Here is a 23,781-nt window from a genome sequence, read left to right as displayed (position 1 = left end):
ACAAGTATATCTGTCACTGCAGTACAAGTACACCTGTTACTGCAGCACAAGTACACCTGTTACTGCTGTACAAGTATATCTGTCACTGCAGCACAAGTACACCTATTACTGTGGTACAAGTATATCTATTACTGCAGTACGTCTGTCATGGTGGTACAAGTACAGCCATTACTGTGGTCCATCTGTATTGCAGTACAAGTACATCATACAAGCAATACCAATAATTGTAAAGCAGTCGAGGCCCCTAATGGTGGGCGGGACCCTTCAGCTCCACAATCATCACAATGTCAAACCTCCAGTGTATCTTCAGTTGCTGTTGTCAACACATCACCACACACCTTATTATGACATCACAGCCAAGCAAACTTCAACCAAATTTTATTGATGCATCACATCTCTAAAATCCATCCATCCATGTTTGTAATCGATTATCCTCTTGAGAGCTGGAGCCTATCCCAGCTGACACTGGGTGAGAGGCAGGGTTCACCCTGGACAGGTCACCAGACTATCACAGGGCTGACACATAGAGACAGACAACCATTCACACTCACATTCACACCTACGGACAATTTAGAGTCACCAATTAACCTGCATGTCTTTGGACTGTGGGAGGAAGCTGGAGCACCTGGAGGAACCCACGCTGACACAGGGAGAACATGTCAGAGCACCTGGAGGAAACCCACGCTGACACGGGGAGAACATGTCAGAGCACCTGGAGGAAACCCACGCTGACACAGAGAGAACATGTCAGAGCACCTGGAGGAAACCCACACTGACACAGAGAGAACATGTCAGAGCACCTGGAGGAAACCCACGCTGACACAGGGAGAACATGTCAGAGCACCTGGAGGAAACCCACGCTGACACAGGGAGAACATGTCAGAGCACCTGGAGGAAACCCACGCTGACACAGGAGAACATGTCGGAGCACCTGGAGGAAACCCACGCTGACACAGGGAGAACATGTCAGAGCACCTGGAGGAAACCCACGCTGACACAGGGAGAACATGTCAGAGCACCTGGAGGAAACCCACGCTGACACAGGGAGAACATGTCAGAGCACCTGGAGGAAACCCACGCTGACACAGGGAGAACATGTCAGAGCACCTGGAGGAAACCCACGCTGACACAGGGAGAACATGTCAGAGCACCTGGAGGAAACCCACGCTGACACAGGGAGAACATGTCAGAGCACCTGGAGGAAACCCACGCTGACACAGGGAGAACATGTCAGAGCACCTGGAGGAAACCCACACTGACACAGAGAGAACATGTCGGAGCACCTGGAGGAAACCCACACTGACACAGGGAGAACATGTCAGAGCACCTGGAGGAAACCCACGCTGACACAGGGAGAACATGTGGGAGCACCTGGGATCGAACCAGGAACCCTCTTGCTGTGAGGCAACAGTGCTAACCACCAGACCGCTGTGCCATCCTACATCTCAAACAGTCACAGGTTAAAGGGTCATTACAACATGTTTCTGTGTGTTCAGTATGAAGTTCAGTTCTGTTGAGGTTTTCTGAGGAGTGTCCTGCAGGCTGACTTTAATCACACATCATTATTTTATTATTATTGTTTTTATTTCATGTCAGAAACATCACAGCACACAATCATTCAGTTCAACCCAACTTTATTGATCTCTCACATTTTATACGCTCATTGGTAAAAACACAGATAAACACAAAATATTCTGCAAGAATAAAATATTTATCTTTGGGTAATATACAATAAAAACATACTATAAAACACTATAAATATACTAAAATATTAAATAAATCCACCTGAAAGACTAAGATAAATATTTATAGAATATCTACAGAAAATAAAATATAAAGAATATACTGTAATAGAATACAAAAAAATGAATACTAAAAAATACTAGAATAAGATATCTTACTAAAATATTAAATAAATCCACCTGAAAGACTAAGATAAATATTTATAGAATATCTACAGAAAATAAAATATAAAGAATATACTGTAATAGAATACAAAAAAATGAATACTAAAAAATACTAAAATATTAAATATATCCTTTTGTAAGAATAAGATATCTTTAAAATATAAATAGAATATACAATGTTAAGAATATATATTTAAAATATAATCAAATAGAAATACTAAAATAATCCAATAATATGATACAATCAGAAAAATATTTAAAAAACTTTAAAAAATACTAAAACATTAAATACCCCTTCTGTAAGAATAAGATAAATATTTATATATCTATAGAACAACTATATAAAGAATATACTCCACTGTAAAAAAAAATACTCCACTGCAGTAACAGTGCCACACTGTAAAAAAAAGTACAGTAACAGTAGCTGAAGTTAAACAGGATCATTCAGCTGAAGGAAGTGTAACGGCTTTATTTAACAACTCTCTGAATTTGATTTTAAACTTTACAAAAACCCAAAACTGAAGAAAAACAAACACATTTTCATGGATTTCAGAACCTTTCCAAGATTTTTCAAGGACCAATAAAATAAATATGTTTTACCTTGTCCCACCTGAGCAGCATTTTTCAAACATCAGGTTCAAACTCTGTTCAAACATGATTTCGGTCAGCTGACGGACAGGAAGAGGAGGGGCAACAGCTGACGGACAGGAAGAGGCTGGATGACAGGAAGAGGCGGGACGCATACCTGATGATAAACGAACGTCACACCAATGAACATCAGAGCTATGCAGACAGCTTCAGGAAATAAATCCGTTATGTTACGGGACACGGACGATTATCAGTTGATGGCTTTTCCAAAACTTTCAAGAATTATTGAAAAAAATCAAGGACTTTTCCAAAACTTTCAATGATTTTTGTTAATCCCATGACTTTTCCAAAACTTTGAAGGACTTTACCAATGAATAACTTTTCAAAACTTTCAATGACTTTTTACTAATTCCATGACTTTTCCAATCCTTCAATGACTTTTTACTAATTCCATGACTTTTCCAATCCTTCAATGACTTTTTACTAATTCCATGACTTTTCCAATCCTTCAATGACTTTTGATTCCATGACTTTCCAGAACTTTTAAGGACTTTTACTTGTTCCATGATTTTACCAAAACTTTCAATGACTTTACTAATTCCATGACTTTTCTAAACTTTCAATGATTTTTGTTAATCCCATGACTTTTCCAAAACTTTGAAGGACTTTTACTTACTCCATGACTTTCCTAAACATTCAATGACTTTTTCAAATTCCATGACTTTTCTAAACTTTCAATGATTTGGACTAATTCCATGACTTTTCCAAAACTTTCACTGATTTTACTAATTTCATGACTTTCCAACTTTCAATGATTTTTACTTATCCATGACTTTTCCACTTTCAATGACTTTTGATTGATTCCATGACTTTTCCACAACTTTCACTGACTTTTTGTTGATTCCACGATTTTGCAAAACTTCAAGGACTTTTGATTGATTCCATAACTTTCAAAAACTTCTAAGGACTTTTACTTAATACATGACTTATCCAAAACTTTTAATTACTTTTTATTAATTCAATGACTTTCCAACTTTCAATGATTTTTACTTATCCACGACTTTTCCAAACATTCAATGAATTTTAATTGATTCCATGACTTTCCAAAGCTTCAAGGACTTTTGATTGTTTCAATTATTTTTCCAAAACTCTCAATGTTGACAAATTCCATGACTTTTCCAAAACTTTCAATGACTTTTTATTGATTCCATGACTTTCCAAAGCTTGAGGGACTTTTTATTGATTCCATTACTTTTCCAAAACTTTCGTTTACAAATTCCATGACTTTTCCAAAACTTCCCATGACTTTTTGATTCCATGACTTTACCAACCATTTCAATGACTTAATTCCATGCCTTTTCCTTGCTTTCAATGACTTTCTATCAATTCCATGATTTTTCCAAACTTTCAATTACTTTTTTTTCTAATTCCATGACTTTTCAAAAAAAAAAAAAAAATCAAGGACTTTTACTAATTACATGACTATTCAAAACTTTCAATGACTTAAACTTATTTCATGACATTTCCAGACTTGGAAAATGTGACTGTGAAGTTCCATGACTTTTCCAGGTTTTCCATGACCAGTCAATCAGGGTTAGGGACAATTTTGCCCACATATTTATTGTGACATTGTTCCAGCAGAACCTGGAAATACTTGAGTACAGTAAAAGTACCTCAGATTTGTAGAGTATTTGAGTAAAAGTACTCAGTTACAGGAGGACAGGTTTGTATAATAATCAGGACGCATGGAGGCGCTGTCGTTTCTCCACTAACTTTTATTAAAACTCTACATGGAGTAACAGATTTTACAGGATGAGCAGTTGGTTTCTTTCCGACACCCAAACACTGACCTTGGATCAGAGCGTCAACACGTCGACTCGCTGAGCTGATTTTGGTCCGACTCTTCTTTCGTCATTTAAAAAAGGAAAAAATAAACTTGAATATAAAACAAGAAAAAAACAACAGGTGATTTGTTGGACGTTTAAACCTGTCATGTGACAAAGACAGAACCGCGACCTTTAAAGGAACAGCGTCACATTGAATTCAGAGTCAGGTGAGATGGTGGATATCAGTTTGACAAACGTGTGAATGTTTCCACCTGTAATCCTTTAAATTGAGTCAATGGCTCCACATTTCCATAGGTAGCAAACAGAAAGTGCTTATTTTTGTAATCGTAGACGCCTGATGAAGAAATATTCTGTAATTCACAAATTGTATTTTTCAGATTTCTTGTCGTGTCAATCGTCTCTCAGAACCTTTGAATAACCCCTTGAACCTTGGATGGACCTGAGATTGGGTCTGACGACCACGAACAACAGATCCGAACCTTCTGACCACAGAAAGTATCCCGTAACCCAAAGGAAATACTTTGTACAAATTATTCTGACATTGATTGTTGGTTTTTTGTCCCTTTGGTGATCTGTACGTTTCAGGTCTACAGATGACCTGGATGTGAATTTGTATTTCCTGGGAAAGCGAAAGAATGGCCCACCTTACTCTGCTTGTGACAGTCTTACCCTGACAAATCTTAATGCCTCTTACCTAAACCTGACCAATCCAAACATCGAATTCAAGAAGTACCAGCATATCATTGAGCGAGTGGGCAGGTCAATCCTTCACTATCTTTCTAGGTGCTTATTCACATCCAGGACTCACGTCTGTTCTGGACTCACCGGACTTAAAGTGAAATCCATCTGAAGCATTAGGCTCTAGAAAAGACAGACAACAACAGGGTATCACTAAACATCAGACAGATGAAGGTCAGTGTTTAAAGTCCATCAGTGTCTTCCCCACCTCTTCCAGCTACCTTCAAGTCCAGAAAATTATTGATGAAAGACCTCCTGGATGTACAAGTGGTTCTACAGAAACAGTCCGGTCAGCTCCTACTCAAAGTTAAAATCATAATCAAAGTTCAGGGAAGTCATGTCTGAGGGGAGGCCCAGGGTTTCAGGGGTGACCTCCTTCTTAGAGTCCTCCTCTCTGGGTGCCCCCTCCTCCGGCTCTGACCTGGAGCCAGGATTTGACGTGTCCAGCCCCTTTGGATCTGAAGTTACAGAGTCAGAATCTCCCGAAGGTAGCTCAGGCTCTGGCTCTGGCTCGGACTGGCTCTGCTGCTGCTGCCGGGTCTGGTATCTGGTTTGGGATCTGGTTTGTCGGACAGGGCGGGGGGCAGGAGGGGTTCTCTTGCCTCTAGTTTTGGGGCTTGGCTTGGGTTCAGGTTCTGGAGCAGTGCTAGAATGGGTCTCTAGATGGGACTGGGGCTGATTGTCCTGGTCTGGTTGGGGATCTGTTTGGATATGAGTGGCTGGTTTAGGCTGGAACTGAGTCTGAGGTTTTGACTCCAGGTTAGCAGGCTTGGTTTGTGGGGTGATTTGGGACCCAGATTCAGGAGTCGAGGACTGGTTTTGGGGTACACTCTGAGCCTCAGACTGGGCTGGTGGATTAAGTTGTGGCTGGGTTTTTTGTGTTTCAGATGGAGCCACCTCAGGTGTTGTGGCTGGGGTGGGCTGTAAGGACCAAACAGATGCGATCTGAATGTCCGATTCTTGGCGGGATTCCGGACTTTGTGAGTGTACCTGGGTTTTGGGACCTGGTGAGTCTGGTTGGGTTTGGGCACCTGATGAGTCTGGTTGTGGAGATTTACAGACCACAGATGGAGGTTGGGACTGGGTAACAGGTTTACTCTGAGGTTGTGGTTTTGGTGCTTGCAGGGCAGAAAGTTGACTTTTATTGGTGCTGCTCTCGTCAGCTCTGACATCTGTGACTGGTTTGGTGATGGAGGACGGGCCTGATTGGCCAACACTGCTGTAGAAGATGTCAAATAAGTCTTGGGCTTTGGCTGCAGCCAGGTTACTCTTAAGTTTCTCAGACTTCTGAGCTACGTCAGCCATGCTCTTGAGAGGTGGAGGTTTGACAAACACTGTACGAGTTTGCTCGTTCTCGGGGACGCCAGGAGCTGCCACGTCAGACACTATCTTTATCAGTGTTGGTTGTGTTGGTTTAGCAACTGATTGTGCAGGGGTAGTTTGAGATGGTGCTGACGTCACCACAGGTTGTGCCAGCTTTACTTCCATTGGGGCAGGTTTAGAAACTGGTGGTGCAGGATTACAAACTGGTGGTGCAGGGTTACAAACTGGTGGTGCAGGGTTACAAACTGGTGGTGCAGGTTTAGCCTTGAATGGCGGGGGTCTTGACATTGGCGGCGGATGTTTAGCATCAAATGGTGGAGGTCTTGACATTGGCGGCGGATGTTTAGCATCAAATGGTGGAGGTCTTGACATTCCCGGTGCAGGCATTGGCGCATGCGCTGGTACTGGCACAGGTGCAGGCACCGGTGCCTGCACTGGTACTGGTGCCGGTACAGGCGCTGGTGCAGGCACCGGTGCAGGTGCCGGTGCAGGCGTAGCCTTGGCTGTCTCAGGTGTAGCAGCTGGGGGCTGAGATTTACCTTCGAGCAGTGCGTTCTGAGCATTCACAGCCCTCATAAGACCATCAGAGAACAATGGTTCTTTTTGAAACTGTCCCTGTAAACCAAGGTTTTGGGGTCTAATAGAAAGGAAAGTATTTAGTGGTGCCGGTCTACCCATCATGGCCGTTCTTCGGTTTCCCCTTCCTGCTGGTGCAGGAAGGTTGGGCCGGATCCTTCCGCGGTTGGCGCTGTTGGACACCCAGGGAGGAGGCATATTTTGTTGGCCCCCCAGTTTCTGGGCGATCTCCTTTGCAACAGCCATAGATTTTGCAAAGGAATCCTCCACTGAGATCGGGTTCTGCTTTGCAGCTGCTTCGTCTTCCTTGATGAACTCTGCTGCAACTTTCTCTGCCTCCTTCGCCAGAACATTCTCCCGTTTCTTCCATGTGAACTTTCCAAAAGTCGGGGTCATGGTTGCGGGTGCTGGTTTGCCGGTTTCCAGGCTTTGCTTGCGGAGCTTTGCCCTCATAGCTGGACTTGGTCCACAGAGGATTTTGGGCAGTTCATAGGGCTTTGGCGGAGGTTCAGGTGTGGTGATCTCTGGTTTCCCTGCCGGTTTTCCCGGAGGAACCTTTTTCGAAGATTCCTTTTCAGCCTTCAGTTTCCCTTCATCTCGGTCTTTGTCATATTTGGGTCTATACTCTCTCGGCCCGAATTTGGGGCGGTCGTCATACCGGTCATCATCATCATCCCTTCGATAGCGGTGCCGGTATTCTTCTTCTCTGCTGTACTTGTACCGGTCATCTTCGTCCCTTCTGCTGTATTTACCCCGCTCCTCTTCCTCTCGGCTGTGGCGGTATTTATCCTCCTTCTTGCTGGATTTATACTTTTCATCTTCGTCTTTCTTGCTATATGAAGGCCTCTCCTCTTCCAGGTTTTTGGCATTCTTAAAATCCTCCTCTTTCTTGCCCAACTTCGGCTTCTCCTCCTCCTCCTCCTCTTCCTGCTTAACTTTCTCCCCCTTGTGAGTAGCATTGTCCTCTTCCTTCTTCTTCTCCTTCTTCTCCTTCTTGTGTTTGGATTTTTCCTCCTTGTCCTTCTTGCCATTGTCTTCGTCCTCATGTTTGCGTTTCTTCCCGCTGTTCTCAGAGGCCAGTCCGGCCTGGCGGTCCAGGTTCCTCCTCTGTTCGTACAACGGGTTCTCGTACATTTGTTTCTGGTGAGAGGGCAATAAAACACAAAGACAAGACAGTCAGAAAAACATTTCACCTGCCGAAAAAACAGCAAATGAACGACATTCACATTAACAGAAATCCTAAAACCTAAACCAGAGCCTGGAACAATGCAAATGATCTGACATCCAGTTGGGGTTGCCAAATTTATATTTCTGTGTTGGATCGAGGCCGCAGGCTACGGCGTAGCCTGAAGTGCACCTCCGTCATGGTGACACAGACCTCCTGTCTGTCTCTGTGAGCTGAAACCATTTCCCTCAGTGGAAACAAAGCTCTGATTTACTTTAATTTCACAGATAAGAAACAATAAATTGTGAAGACAATAAAGCCTCCACACACTGTGTGTGATTTATCCTGGCTGAAATATGAGCAGAGGAAATATCTCCTAGACGCTAGGCTAATTTATACAATGTAAAATGCCATAGGCTGGTGCTAATAACGTTAGCATGTTGTATTTGTGGGGAACATGTGTCCAGATGAAGACAAGTGTTTGTCTGTGAATGCTGCGAGTTATAGTGAAGCTGATTTGTGTTGACACTGTCTCTATTAAGCCAGTTTAATGTGCGTTTAATGTGTGTTTTGAATCAACTAAACTTTACAGCACTTCACAGAAACTCTGTCACCAACTAGTGTTTTAAAGGTGTAACTGCAGAGTTACACAGACACACCACTGCACAAGTATAAATCCAGCTTAACGCTCCATTCAAGTCATGTGGGGGTTTCAGCTGTACGATTTGTGATGATTTATGATCTTAAAGGGATAGTGCACCCAAAAATGAAAATTCAGCCATTGTCTACTCACCCATATGCTGAGGAACGCTCTGGTGAAGTTTTAGAGTCCTCACATCCCTTGCGGAGATCAGCGGGAGGAGTGGCTAGCACATCTAATGGCAGATGGCGCCCCAGACTAACATCCAAGAACACATCATTGAAACCACAAAATATCTCCATACTGCTCATCTGTAGTGATCCAAGTGTCCTGAAGCCCCGACATAAAAAGTTGTTTGGAAAAACCTCATTTGAACTCTGTTTTTAGCCTCACTGTAGCCTGTAGCTCTGACTGCCTCTCTGTGCTCACGTGTGCACACTCAGGGTGATCGGTGATCTCTGAAAAGCAGCAGTCTCGTCAGTACTGATGTCCAGATTCTCAAGTGCAGGCATCGCCAATTCCCAGTCTGAGCAGCAAAGACTTTCCTCACCCGTTGGCATTGCTTTGCATTTGAAACAACTACACCACCAGGTTTCCAGTGCTCGACTCCGGTATTCTGCGGCTGGCTGAGGGTTAGGCTCATGAGCTGCGGCAGCTGCTTCGTCCAGTAGCCTGAGTTCCGTGCGTATACTCGGGCTCAAACAAATACGGCTCAACAAAGAAATGCTGTTCCTCCTCAATTTCAAAGTCTTCAGACTTGTTGGGCTGTCCTTTGCTAAAAGACCGTAGTGCAAATTATCTTTTAGCTCTGTGGTTACTGTTGTCTCCCCCTGCGGTGCACGTGTCACGTGATGTAAACACAGGTGAGCAAAGCTCATGCTTTCGCTGGTCTCGCGCAAGCGCACATACGTGAGCACGGTGCCCAGAGAGGCAGTCAGAGCTACAGGCCACAATGAGGCTAAAAACAGAGTTCAAATGAGGTTTTTCCAAACAACTTTTTATGTCGGGGCTTCAGGACACTTGGATCACTACGGACGAGCAGTATGGAGATATTTTGTGGTTTCAATGATGTGTTTTTGGACGTTTGAATCTGGGGCGCCGTCAGCCTCCATTAGGTGGAGTTGTGTTGCTACCTCCTCTCCCCTTGGATCTCTGCAAGTGATGTGAGGACTCTAAAACTTCACCTGAGCCTCCCTCGGCATATGGGTGAGTAGATAATGGCTGAATCTTCATTTTTGGGTGCACTATCCCTTTAAGTTGCACAGCAACGATTCAGATGTATTTGCATCAAAAGGATTTGTCAGTCACTGGAATTTCTAACTTAAACTGAATAATGCAAATTTGTACAGTGAGCTAAATGTCATTCAGAAGGGAGACACCATCAAGACCAGAAAAACTTAAAGCAGTAACAAAACGAACAAACAGCTACGACCTTTAGAACGTGACGCTGGGTAGGACCTGTGACAGGCTGGGACACCTGTATCAAACGTGGTCTGAAACTGAACATATATGTAGAGACTCTGAAACAACCTGAACTTGTGTCCCGAGTTATTGCAGCAGCCCATAGCCAATCAGGCAGAGGATGGTGGAAACAGTGTATCGATTCTCCGTCAGTTAAATACCTTGTACTTCTCGTTGTGAGCGTGAGTGGTGACGTGTTCTTCTGCACAGATGGCATCTCCATAAAACTCTTTACACAGCAGGCAGAAGAATCCTCTGACGGGCAGCAGGAACTCTGAACCTGCAGCGAAACACACGCCAACACATTTTAAACACACGGGCGGTGATAAATAAACTGTCAATCATGTTTACCTGAGGACGTCTCCATTTTCAGAACCTGTGAGGATGGGAGAGTGTCAGAGAGGTGACAAAGGTTTATAAAGAAAAGATGGTGGTCAGATCAGAGACGTGGCTTCACGTCAGTAACCAATGGACGACAGGTCAAAGAAGGACAGATGTTTCCACAGGTTACTGCGGTGCCTTAAGTTTACAGCCTCTACGTGAGGATGAGACATGAAAGACAAATGGATTGATGTCAGAGACGAGGAGGGGAGTCTCCTCGGTGGGTCCGTCAGAGTCTGTGTCACTTCGTTAGCACTGTTTTCATTAAGACACACAGAACCAGCAGCAGAGATCTGCTGTGAGTCCACCTGGAAGCAGAAGACGGCTAACAAAATTCAGCGGCTCATACAGCAGCATCATGGGATAACAGGCAGTGTGCTGAGAACATTAAAGAAAGTGATGGATGAGTAGTGCAAGTACCTTTGGCAGGTTTGGTCAGCTTCTCCTCTGACGACAGGTTCTTGCTGATCTTGGTGGGAGTGGAGGCCCAGGGTCGGTCGTACGGGTCCAGAGTCTGTGAGGACAAAGACAGGATTAAATGTCCAGGTATGAACACCACTCCGACATTAAGATATTCTCTCGTAAATCTGTCATACACGACTGTAGAAAAGTTTATAATCTACTGTCCTCTGTCCTCCTGAGACCAAAGCTTGTCTTGATCAGCATGACCTGATACGTGTCAAAAAATAAATACAACCGCCTCAAGGTTGTATGACTCCGCCCACCAGTCACATGAGCGATCAGTTCTTACTTGATCCAAGTGGACGCTTGTACCAAATCTGAGGAAATTCCCCAGAGGTGCTCTTGAGAATAAGATGGACAGATGGACCAACGACCCGAAAACAAAATGCCTCTACCTACAACTATCGCCAGTGCAGAGGCATAAAAACCTCTGTCCTCATATAGACTCACAAGTCAGTCTTTAGACGCTTTGCTTAACTAAAGACTGATGTCTTTCTCCCTGATTGTGTGTTTAGATGGGCGGATACAATTTCAGAGTTTAAAAAAACTCCCTACGTTGCAGAACCAGTAGTAAATCTGCAGGGCGGTCCTTCGGTGGCTCGCTGAACTCTTGTGCTCGTAAACACAGTCCGACTAGAAACACGTGTAGCGGTACAAAATGGCTCAAGTCGCTGTAAGTCCTTCATTTCCACAATCTTGTGGACTGTGCACACGTTTGATAAAACGGAGTTAAATCTCTCGGCATCCATTTTCAAGCTCTCTGTGTGTTTGTTTCCTTGCAGATGAGAAAAGGGGGAGCGCACATTTCCGAGAGGGCGTGTCCTTTTCAAAAATGCAAGAGGCGTTGCTTTGTTGCCGGCCGTTTTCTCCGGTGTGTTAAACACACTTTAGAAAGGAGTGTCCCCAGACTATCAGAAGGCGGAAATCTCTGATTGTCTGGTGGCGAGACTAGTCCTCATATGAGGACGATGGCTCCCAGTGTTGTCAAATGAGACAATAATGAAGTCCCATTGTCCTCAAACGAGGCAATACTAAACGAGACGTTAATAATGTCCCAATGTCCACAAATGAGACAATAGTTAAGTCCCAGTGTCGTCAAACAAGTACTTCCTCATTGACAGCGCCTTATCTTGTTCCTGTTGAAAATTTGGTCACGTTTTAATATTAAGCAAAAAAATAGTTAATTAATCTTCAATAAACAAGTTTGAACCATAACTTGTGATCAGGTTTTGGACCTTGTCCACTTCTGTGTCGGGATCGATTCCAGACTGACTCTGCAGAGATGGCCGCCATCTTGTTTTTACATGGATCAGTGTATTGTGCTCTTACTACCACTAGATGGCACAAAAAATGTCCAAGATCGAGGACAACAGGTCTGAGTGAAGCATAGTATCAGGTGCAACAAATCCAGGAGGTTGGAGGACTGAACGGTCTCTGATGCGTTCAGGTTGTAGAAAGTCGTCAAATGTTATTTAGTTTAACGTTGTCTGATGTTTCAACAGGAAGTGACACAGACCGCTGTGAGCAGAAGCTGAGTGCGAACATAAGGTATCAGCAGTCGGAGGGTCAAAACATGAGCATGTCAATAAAACATCTGCCATCTGAGTTTTTATCTCTGTTACCACAGAAGAAGAAGAGCTGATTACAGATTTTTGAACCGTCGTGTACCTGGACAAACATGTTGCGTAAAAATGGAGTAAAAAACAAGAACAAACCTTTCGGTGCGTTTTGCTATGCAAGTGCGTGAAAAAATCAAACATGGAACCAGAGGTGATGTTACAGTTTTTGCACCAGTGGTTTCCAGCGTCATAGTATTCAAACGGTTGCAGAGGCGGGGTTGGAGGTGGAGCCAGGGTGGCGACAGGCTGCTTGTCCGGGGACGCCCTGGAAGATGATGACGACGACAGCATCACTGGGCTCTGCTAAGAAACAAAGATGGAGGACAGTCAACATGGTGAGTAACAGCGGACACAGTCAGCATTCAGTCAAACATTCTTTCATTAAAACTCAACTCCACAAAATGTGAAAAGGAAATGTTTCTTACCTTCACGGAGCTCCAGCCTCCGAGATGTTCGACAACACCAGAATCCAACAGTCCCTTTTATATCGATCGGAACGTCTAACTCGCTTTAAAGTTTAAGATCAGTGATGACAACGAAACTTAGGTTTAACAGATTTGTCCTGCGATGACACGGTTCGTATTTTATGATGTTTCTGTCGGCATAAACTCAAGACTGAACTTTCTACGATCTCCATGACAACATCAGACGACCTTGTCGCGTTTATTATATCTAAACTCTTTACAGATAGAAGCACCTGTTGGACTGAGCTCAGGTGTGACGAGCAGGCCCATACCGAATCTGCCCCACAGAACCCTCAATGGCCACTTTATTAGGTGCACCTTGCTGGTACCAGGTTGGACACCTTTTTTTAATTCTTGGTGGCACCACCACTCCCACCCACCCTACTCAGACTTCCTTACTGCCTTTCAAATGTCTTAGCTTTTTTTGTAGACATGCCACATTTCCCCTTGAGGCTGCTGGATGCTGTTAAACAGTAACGGTGACCGGTTGCGTATCATGCCGACGTGAAAGAACACCTGTTTTCTTTGGTATCTGACGCCAGAGGTCATTGACCAAGCGCTGGTATTTGACAACGTCAGAGTGAGACTGGGTTGTTGAAACAGGTGACGTTTCACATCGTCAGCTGGCTCGAGTCGAGCTCAGAAAGGTCAGTTCACACCGCTGACACTTTTCTGTTAAGTTATTTTGGTTCAAGACCACCTGATGTGATAAATCAATATTGTCGATCAAATTACCAGTTTTTCATTTTGCTGAAAACTATTTAAAACTCCACAGATTCAGTTTGGGCCTGCTGACGAGGAAGGACAAACACACATGTACAAGAAAACTTTTCATAAAGGTCTGACTCTACTTCATCATTTTTAAGCTTCGGTTTAGAAAACTCAACTTCCTGCACAGACCTTCCACATTAAAAGCCTTAGGCGGCTCAAAGGGTGTGACCCTTTTCCTGATGGGCTTTTTACGTGAAAAATGTTCATGATGCTGAAACAGTTCAGGTAATTACATCACTGCTACCTTTATCTGAAACTCTGTCATTACCTGAGAGCTACGGAAGCTCACTGAGGCCAAAAATACTGATCATTACTTCTCAGGAATTAACATGAAAATATCTTGTAAAAATATGAACATATCTTTTTAGAACAAGAAACTTCTCACGTTATTACCTGATACTGATTGTTTTCTTTCTGACCTGGCAAGTCGACAATATTTTAAATCACACGCTGTTCAACTCTTAAAAATGCACCCCTTCCTGTCAAGACAGGAAAACGACGGCAACAACGACGGAAGAAACAACAAGTAAAATACAATCAAATAAAAGCAGATGATACAAACTGACTATCTGTGAACACATATAAGCTTCATTATACTGATTGAGGATCAATAACTGAGCAATACTTTAATATTTAGCTTCTGATCCGAGTTTTGATCATGAATTATTAAATTAAAATAAGGTACTCATCATTATCGTTTAAGAAGATAAACTGTTTATCTGAACTAAATGAACACAGTCTGACCGTAACGAGCCCTAGCTATGGTCCAGTCCTACTTCTTGTTTTACCTCCTCTGCAGGTGTCTGTACCTTTATTGTGGAGCTGCTGGCCGCATGCCGTCCCTCAGGACTCCAGTCCGCCTCGCGTTTCTTCTTCTCTGGTGGAGGCGGAAGCGGCGGCGGTGGTTCGTCCTCCTGATCCTCAACCAGTTTACCTGTCCTGCGGGGCCGGTCGGATGGGACGAGGCCAAGTATGTGCGCGACCTTCTCGATCTCGTTGCGTTTCTTCTCGGCAGCCTCATGCTCTTTACGCAGGTTAGAGATCTGAGCCATGACCTCCTCCTGCAGGCGGCTGATCTCCTGCAACAGAGGGTCTTTGTGGCCACCCTTCTCCCGCCGCTTCTTCCTCAGGAGCTCGCCTGGAAGACACGACAAACGTGAAGCAAACATACAAACAAACATTTGTGAACGTTCACGTACACTCCATGGGAAAACGCCTTTGTCTACATGTGAGAGACATGTGATGACATCATCACATTCAGGAACTCTAACGTGAACCAGTGTCAGTTCCACTGTCGGTACGACACGACTCTACTCAGCTCCACTCGCTCTGATCCAGTTTTCAATCAGCAAAACTTCTGGAAACTACCTGGGACTTTTTATTGTTCCACTTCGGTCAAGATTCCAAGTGAGCTGAGCTGCTTCGTACTACGTACACAACATCGTACACTACGCCAAACACAGTGTACACTTCGCTAAACATGCCGCACAACATGCTGTGCACTACGCAGTACGCTACGCTTAATACTAACCTACACTGTATAATATGGCGAACACTATGCCATACACTGTGCTGCCAAACTACGCCAAACACTAGCCTACGCTGTATAAACGCCTAGCTCTATACTGAACACTATGTTTAACATGACGTGAACTACACGGAACACAACGTACGCTATCCATATACTCTGCGGAGCACTGCCCACATTACACCTAACAGAACACCAGAAAGTATGTACACTACACCAAACACTAAACACACTATGCTGGACACTACAGCGAGCACTATGTCATACACTACTATGTACACTACGCCAATATTCTACCTACACTGCGCTGATAACGGTCTACACTACATCAAACAGTACGTGCACTAAGCCGAATACAAAGTATGCTACCCTGAACACTACATGTACATTATGCCAAATGTTACACCAAAACTATACCGAAAAGTATGTACACTACGCCAAACACTACGGAGCGTGTGCTGAATACTACGTAGACTACACAGTACACTCACACTGTGCTGTACAGATGACGAGATGCAGATCTTCTAGAGTCGTGTTAAAGACGATGTCACAGCAGTTTTATGCAGTGTCGCCATGGCGATCAGCTGAGAATCCCACCTACATTGAGGGGTATGATCCACAGTGGTAAACAGATGATCGAGAAAAGGAGCTGGTGCGATGGGTGAGTCGAGTCGAGTCGGACCAGGCACTGGAAAATGTTTCTGTTCTAGACTTCTGTTTGTCAATCTGAAAACGCTGTAAAAAATAATGATGTAAACAAACGCCGTCATGCCGTGTAAGATGGCGTCCATGTGTGTGACCTCACCCTGCTGCTTCCTGAGTCTCTCCAGCTCCTTCATCAGATATTCCTTCTTCTTCATCCTGATGTCTCGCTCCTGCTTCAGCTTCTCCCTCTCCTCCAAAACCTTGACACAAAAACATCAGCGCACAGTCAGGATCAGCTCACCTGGTTCACCTGGTTCACCTGCAGTCACATGACACGACCAACACAATGACGTAAGGAAGGGGACACCTTCTGTTTCTGGCTCTCGTTGTTCTGTTCCTCGGACACTCTCTTCTCATGACTGCTGACGTTCGCCTTCTCACCATCCTGAACAGAACTCTTCACCACGCCTGACGACACAACAACAAACAAACAAACAACAACAAGCAGGAGTTACATTCAGTAATCCAACAGCATGAAAACAAACATCCAGGAGCTCTGTCAAACTTCCGTCTCCTACAAACACCACCTTCTTCAAGCCCTTTTTACACTGCCAGATTTTCAGCGAATGTTGGGCCGTTTTGCCGGCAAGCTGCGAGCGTTTAGACACACAGAGCCGGATTGGCGAGTTGATCCGAGGTGCCCAATTTTCCGCCTCGTAGGGTAGACATATTGGTGGAACCCTTTTAGTTTAAACAGACCGAGGCGGCCTTCTGCAACGGGAGAGGCTGTTGATGACTTGTGGGAGGAGCTGTTGATGACTTGTGGGAGGAGCTGTTGATGACTTGTGGGAGGGGCTGTTGATGACTTGTGGGAGGAGCTGTTGATGACTTGTGGGAGGGGCTGTTGATGGCTTGTGGGAGGGGCTGTTGATGACTTGTGGGAGGAGCTGTTGATGACGCCGCACGTGCGAGCCACTGGTGGTGGATAAACAGGAAACAGCTGATAGCAGGAATTAGCGAGCAGCTAGTAGCAAGAGGGAAACACAAACCTGACAGACACTGTAAAGATGAGCAACTGGGGAGACAAGGAATTGCGCGCCCTCCTTGTCCTCGCAAACGAAGAGGCCATTAACCGTCAGATGACGGGGACGGTGAAGAACGGGCCGACTTATGAGAGAATCACCGAAGGACTGACCAGCCGCGGCTTCCCTCCCACGTCACTGTTTACGTCACACGCTGAGCTACACGTTTTGTTACTTGCTCACGCCCCCCATTGCCCCGAAAAAGGCACATTCTGTATAAACAAAAGTAGGTAGGCGGCATTTTGCTGCACTCCCCGATTTTGTTTTTATACTGCCAATGCTGAAAAAACACTGATTGGGCTTTTCCGCAAATTTGCACAACTCCTGTTTAAAAAGGGCTTCAGATACAAGCTCGGTGCCTATATTATGGTTTTTAACCATCAGAAACACATTGGAATGCTTATGTTTATGATTGGAGACATCTGGACCCCTAATTTGCCTATTACCAAGATGGCCACCATCCTAAAAAAAACTAATTCACAAACACATTTTCACCCAGATTAAAATGTAGAATTGAGCTGTTTACTTTCTGTCTCCAGACACGTCACAGTAAATAATCTGTTTCATTGCAAAACTTATGGCTGAATTGGTTTTCTGGTGGCGGCCATATTGGATTTTGCTGCCATGGTCATCAGAATGCAGATCTGCGACGCCACGATTTCCAGATGTCTTCTACATATATTCAGCTATATTTATACAATATTTGGTGCTTTTATCAGAAACTGAACGGTTATCTTGATTTTATGTGCCATGCTGCCACCACGCTATTATAGAAAACAAAATGTCTGACTCTGAGCCTGAAGTTTAATTTTCCTTAAAATAATTCATTATGATATTAATAATAATAATAATAATAACAACAACAACAATAATAATAATGATAATAATAATTTAAAGTGTTTCCTCAGACAGGAAACAACTGATAAACAGATAAATCTTTTATAGGCGGAATATTCCTTTAATAGCTGACTGACCTTTGACCCCTGGCTCAGGCTCTGTTTTTTTGTAGGCGTGTTTGTAGGGCAGAGTGGGCGGGAACTCGTCTGGGCTGGTGGGGGGGGGCTGAGCCATGTTGGGGGGCGGGTACATGGGCGGCCACTGCTGGTGCATATAGGGAAGGTAGTTTCCGTACTGGCCATACGCTGGTGGGGGGAAGTTGGGGGGCATCAGGCCGTGGACCTGTGAGGGGGGGTACGAGGGTATGGGCATCCCTGGGTGAGGCGGGAGGATTTTAGGGTTGGGGGTTTGTAGTGGTGGCTCTGTTTGTGGCGGCAGTGCGACAGCTTGCGGCTCAGCCTTCGGCTCTCTGGAGTCTTTGTGAGCTTTAGATGGCACCGAGCACTTCCTGCGGCCGTCATCACTGCTCCAGCTGCCCCCCCGCCCACGGCTGCGACTGCGGCTGCTGGTGCTGCTGGAGCTGCCACTGTGGCTCCGCCTCCTGCGGCCCCTGCTGTCATCTGAGCTGCCGGAGGAGTACCGCTTGCGGCGCGTGGGCGTCTTTGGAGGTGGCTTGTTTCCATGGAGACGCTCTTTAGTCCTGGCAGCCATCTTGCTGATCTCGGTCACGCCCAGGTCCAGGCCAATGGTCTTCAACAAATCCTGGATTTTCTCGTACTCCTCCAGTGCCTGGCGCTCGCCTTCCTCCAGTGGCTCTGTCCCTGGAGGGATGGCGGGGTTCGGTACCTGCACAGTGATGTTCCTGTCTGGGCTGATGGAGGGTTGGCTCGCGTACCTCATGTCCATCTCCCCCATGGTGGGAGGGATCTGAATATGAGGTGAGGCCCCTGGTGGAAGGCCATACATCTGAGCGATGACAGGTTTCTGTGGAGGGTAGTCTCCGTACAGCGCCTCCTCTGTCACATCTCCGTACAGATCTAGCCCGTGGAGTCGGACCGGCTCAGACACCGGTTGAGGTTTTGGCTCCTCCGAGTCTCCGTACAGGAACCTCTCCTCATCGTCGATATCATCAACGACCTTCTCCTGAGCCTTGGCCCCCGACGGTCCCCCCAGCAGGTGGAGGATCTCTTTGATCTCAGCGTCGAGGCCGGCGCGGTGAGCCATCTGTGGGTCGGACCGCAGCTCCGACAGCATTGACGCCACCATGTGAGGCTCCATGCCTTTAACAGCCTGCAGCAGCTGGTCGGCCACCCGAGACATGCTGGAGCCGTCCAGACCTCTGGGAGAGTCTGAGCTCTGAAACACAGAGAGACAGATCAGAGAGACACCTCAGCACCAAAGACCATCTCTGAGAGTAGGGGGTTAGGGAGCTTGGGAATAAAGGGATAGGAGTCAGGGAGATCGAGGCATAGCAGGTTAGGGGGGATAGGGGTGTGGGGGGTTAGGAGCAGAAGTTAGGGGATTAGGGACGTCAAGGGTTAGGTGGTAGGAGATTTGGGGTAGGGGTCAGGGGGGCTCAAAGGTTAGGTAGTAGCGGGTTAGGGAGTTTGAGGGTAGGAGGTTAACAGGTAAGTTGTTGGCATCCTACCCTGAGTGATGGCGAGTCCTCAGAGTCGTTGCGTTTCTTCAGGATGGATTTTGTCGGCAGACTCAGCATCTCCTCAAGCTCCTTCCTGCGTCGGGCCGTCTCCAGTTCTCTGAACCCTTTCTCGAATTTGTCGTTGCTGTCTTCTCCGCTGCTCGAGCTCGAACTGCTGCTGCGACTCCTCTGTGTGCTCTTAATGCGGCCGTAGCTCAGCCCTCTGGATCTGGATCTGGATCTAGATCTAGACCTGCTGTGGTGGCGACTCTTGCTCCGACCCCGGCTCTTTGCCCGACTCCGGTCAGGACTGCGGCTCTTGCTCCGGCTTCGTCCCCGGCTCTTGGCCCGGCTCCGGCCCGGACTACGACTCTGGCTGCGGGGCCGGCTCTTGCTCCTCGCCCGACTCTTGCTCCGGCCCCGACTCTTGGCTCTGCTCCGGTCCGGACTCCGACTCTTGCTCCGGCCCCGACTCTTGGCTCTGCTCCGGTCCGGACTGCGACTCTTGCTCCGGCCCCGACTCTTGGCCCGGCTCCGTTCCGGACTGCGGCTGCGAGGTCGGCTCCGGCCCCGCTCGTACTCGGGTCGAAGAGGGTAGTCTCTGTACAGAAACACTCAAGTTTACAATCAGAGTTTGAGCCTCTTGTGTTTTAGCATTGACTCAAAAATGAAACGCCAGATCTGTCACCGACAAAGTAAAATAATAATCAATAATTGTCAATAATCAAAATACTAATGAGAAGATGAAAACATTGGAATCCACAAGGTGTTTTTTTAAGTGATTTCACATTTCTAATAAGCCAATAATATTTAAATTTTTCAAGAGTACCTGTCATGATGTCGTGAGGGGGCAGAGCCAGATGGTCCAATCAGCTCGTTGCCGACGGTGATGACCAGGTTGTGGTCGAGAGGTCCACGAGGTGACGGAGACCTCTGCAACTCACACAGATGAATGTGACACATTTAGAAACATCTTCCACAGACAGAAGCAGTCCACACCTGATCACCTGTTGGTCCTACACACCTGAGGGGTATTCCAGAAAGCAGGTTATGTGAAAACTCAGAGTAAGTTAACCCTGAGATGAGGGAAACTCTGAGTCAGTCACCATGGTAACAGACTCTGTGAACATAACCTGCTCGCTGACAGGTTTCCTTCAATAAACCCTGAGTTTCTCTCTGTCTCCTCCCTCTTACACGCTGTTTCATTTCCTCATTCATTCAGTCCGTGTCAAAGCTTGTATCGAAGCGCATTCATTAGCGGAGATTTACCGTCTGTCACAGTCTAAATCCTGCTGGATATTAGTTTGTTACTCAGGACTGTCTGAAGTTACTGAATTTATGCACATCAGTCATTTCTTTGGACATCAGCTTTTGTCTTTACATTCAAATATTACACAGCGAGAATTCACCCTCAGCTCAGAATCAAACCTCTGTCCTTTTTATATTTATTATTTTTATAACACTGTGCACAAGGATCAGACTGTCAGTCTGTTAGAGCAGCTCCCACATGTTTATTGCACATAATGTGTAGGTCTAATTATTTAAATGTTAAAATGGGTATGAAGCTTTAGACACGTAGTATCAGTGACTAATGATCTCTATCAGTGATGTCACTGGTCGCACTGATGGAACATAACTCCTATAGCCTAATATTGGGGATTATATGTTCATATTTCTGAGTGAGCAATGGTGCAGCATTTCACTGTCTTTACATTTACTACATTTGTAGCTGAAATAAAGTCACTGAATGCTGTTGAGTCAAGATACAAATAGATGTGCAACATCTTCAAATCTACTGTATTTTAACCTCAACGTCTTTTCAGGTGCAAATCACCAAACATATTATTACTGGGTCAGACTGTGAGTTTACAGTCATGTCTTTATGTCTTTGATCTATAGCCTAGTCTATATGTTTGAAATCTTCTGCCTCCTGTGTTTTTCCCCATCAGATTAAACCTGAACAAATATATTATGATATATTATTAATATAATGTAATGTATCTACAGCCTGATACACAGTCAGATTCCACCACTTTATCTTCATTAAGGAAATGTAAGTCTGATAAATGATGAATAAACTTTTTTATTAACTTTATGGTTAACTTATTGACACTTTCCTCGCTCTGACTCAGGCTCTTCTTTTAAAGATAAACGTGCACCGTCTGCTACACATGCATTAATATCTCTACATCCACTGGATTAAAATGGAGGCGCTGTCTTTTATTGACCTGTTGCCATGGTGAATCGTGGAGTCGGAGCTCCATTGATGATGGCTTTTTATTGTCGGCTTAACTCAGAGTGAACATACTCAGAGTTGACTGAACTAACTCAGATCAGCTGTTCTGGAACCGGTAACTCAGAGTTTCCCATCTCAGGGTAAATCAGCTCAGAGTTCAGGGTTAGACTCAGAGTTTGTTGAACCTCCTACCTGGAATACCCCTCAGATCACCTGTTGGTCCAACACACATTAAAAACTAAACCTACTCTCTGATCCACTGCATCTCTCCGACATCTGAAGACGTTGCTTCAGACGTTCAAAAACAATCGATTGGTCTGAGTAACAGATGAATCAATACTTAAATCAATAAACAGGAAACAAATCTATCTGCACAGCTATCAAGTAATCAATGAATTGAAATCAATTGCTCATCAATGATTCTGACAGGTATTAACAGGTGTTAAATCTCTGCAGGCTGATTTCCATAGAGTCAAAGTGAAATATGTCATGAGACACATTTTTACCTTCTCATAATCATCAATAATAAAAACGTGTCCGTGTGACGTGAGATAAACAAACTTTGTTTACGTTTCCTGTTGACAGAAACCGGAAACACATCATCTCATTCATACACATTACGAACTCCATTCATAAATCATGTAATTTAAGATATAAAACTTTAAAAATAAACAAAAAACGTCCAGGACATCAACTTTAGTTTCACCGTATGAATATTTACACGATGTTCTCCAGATCGGCGGCTTTAAAATCTCTGACCTGACCTGTTACACCGACTGTTTTCACTTGTTTCCACCGTGAGCTGACGTTAGCTACTTAGTTAGCGTTAGCTAGCATTAGCACGATGTGTTTTAATGCATTAACTTACGAAACAATTAAATGTAATTACGCAGTAAACATTAAATGTGTAAAAACAGAAGTTGACACGCTGTGTCAGGAACATTTAATAAGGAGCTTTAGTATTTTGGTTTAACAACGTTACACAGCAGAAAAGCCCGGCTGTGATATACCGGTTGTTTTTTGAATGGAGTTTGGTTTACAGCTGCTAAACAACAAACTGCTAACATGATGGCTGCCTTCAATTAGAACACATTATTAAGACACAGTCAAATTAACTGGCTCCAGTTTGACCCTTTATTGTTCACATTAACTGGACCTCATTCGGAGCCCGGCTGACTCACTTCTCTCGGCGGACCACCGGCCCAGTACTCCCCGCCTCGGTGACTTCCTGACGCGGGGGAAGGGTACCTCCGGCGCGGCGGGGACCGGCGGTAGGAGTCCGGGTGGAAGCCGGGGTGGTAGGGCGGCCTGGGCCGGCTCCTGTCATCCCTGTAGGACGGTGCCGGGTAAGGCCTCGGACCTCGGCCTTCGAAAGCCGGCGGGTATCCTCCTCTCGGAGGAGGCCGACCACGATACATGTCCTCTCGCAGAGCTGGTGACGCGTCCCGCGGTCAGTCAGCTGACTGCTCCAGCGTTGATTTAACGGAGCTCTGAACAGTTCAGGAACTTTACTTAAATTTTAAACCAATTATTACGTTATTTTATTAAAGCTAGATTCTCTGCGCCGCGACCATCCTCTGCACGAACACAAAAAACCCCTCCAGATTCTTCTTCTACGGACAGAAACAACCAGGCCGAGCTGCTGCCCCCTGCAGGGACACCACGGTACTACACCCAGCCTCAGACACACCGGGTCCAGGGACAGTTTTTCACTATTATCGTGCAAACACTTTATTTTTGAAGAGATTTAAAGAGAGATAAAGTCATTCTGCTGAAATATCACTACTTTAAGATGTTTGTGCGTCACGTGTGATGTGTTCAAGGACCGTCAGAAATCTGAAAATCCAAAGGTAATTTCTGTTTCTAGTTTCT

General features: G+C 45.1%; 1 protein-coding gene across 2 annotated transcripts; it reads right to left on the bottom strand.

The window, feature by feature from the left end:
• Positions 1-3,709: 3,709 nt before the first annotated feature.
• On the bottom strand, positions 3,710-23,471 carry znf318 (zinc finger protein 318). 2 transcript variants are annotated; one of them, XM_049600881.1, is made up of 11 exons: positions 23,091-23,471; positions 20,503-20,606; positions 19,683-20,274; positions 18,172-19,390; positions 16,483-16,583; positions 16,276-16,375; positions 14,752-15,080; positions 12,804-13,010; positions 11,047-11,140; positions 10,407-10,525; positions 3,710-8,119 (listed from the first exon to the last, which is right to left on the bottom strand). In XM_049600881.1, exons 1-11 carry the CDS (start codon positions 23,325-23,327, stop codon positions 5,378-5,380), a joined length of 5,844 nt encoding a protein of 1,947 aa, XP_049456838.1. In that variant the 5' UTR covers positions 23,328-23,471; the 3' UTR covers positions 3,710-5,377. The 2 variants fall into 2 exon arrangements, with proteins under 2 accessions (XP_049456838.1, XP_049456839.1); XM_049600882.1 differs by having other exon boundaries at positions 12,804-13,007.
• Between the last annotated feature and the right edge of the window lie 310 nt (positions 23,472-23,781).

This window comes from Epinephelus fuscoguttatus, linkage group LG16, assembly GCF_011397635.1.
Source record: "Epinephelus fuscoguttatus linkage group LG16, E.fuscoguttatus.final_Chr_v1".
Taxonomy (NCBI): Eukaryota; Metazoa; Chordata; class Actinopteri; order Perciformes; family Serranidae; genus Epinephelus; species Epinephelus fuscoguttatus.
Note: the sequence above shows the minus strand (reverse complement) of the source record. Positions and strands in the feature narration are given on the sequence as shown.

What these genes read in the sequence shown, in the direction of transcription:
- znf318 (XM_049600881.1), bottom strand. Translation starts at nt 23,327, where the DNA reads ATGTATCGTGGTCGGCCTCCTCCGAGAGGAGGATACCCGCCGGCTTTC. An exon ending in CCAGCAGCTCCACAATAAAG is followed by an intron (nt 13,011 to 14,751) that starts GTACAGACACCT and finishes TTTGTTTCTTAG; the next exon opens with CAGAGCCCAGTGATGCTGTC. An exon ending in GCTGACCAAACCTGCCAAAG is followed by an intron (nt 10,526 to 11,046) that starts GTACTTGCACTA and finishes GTTTCGCTGCAG; the next exon opens with GTTCAGAGTTCCTGCTGCCC.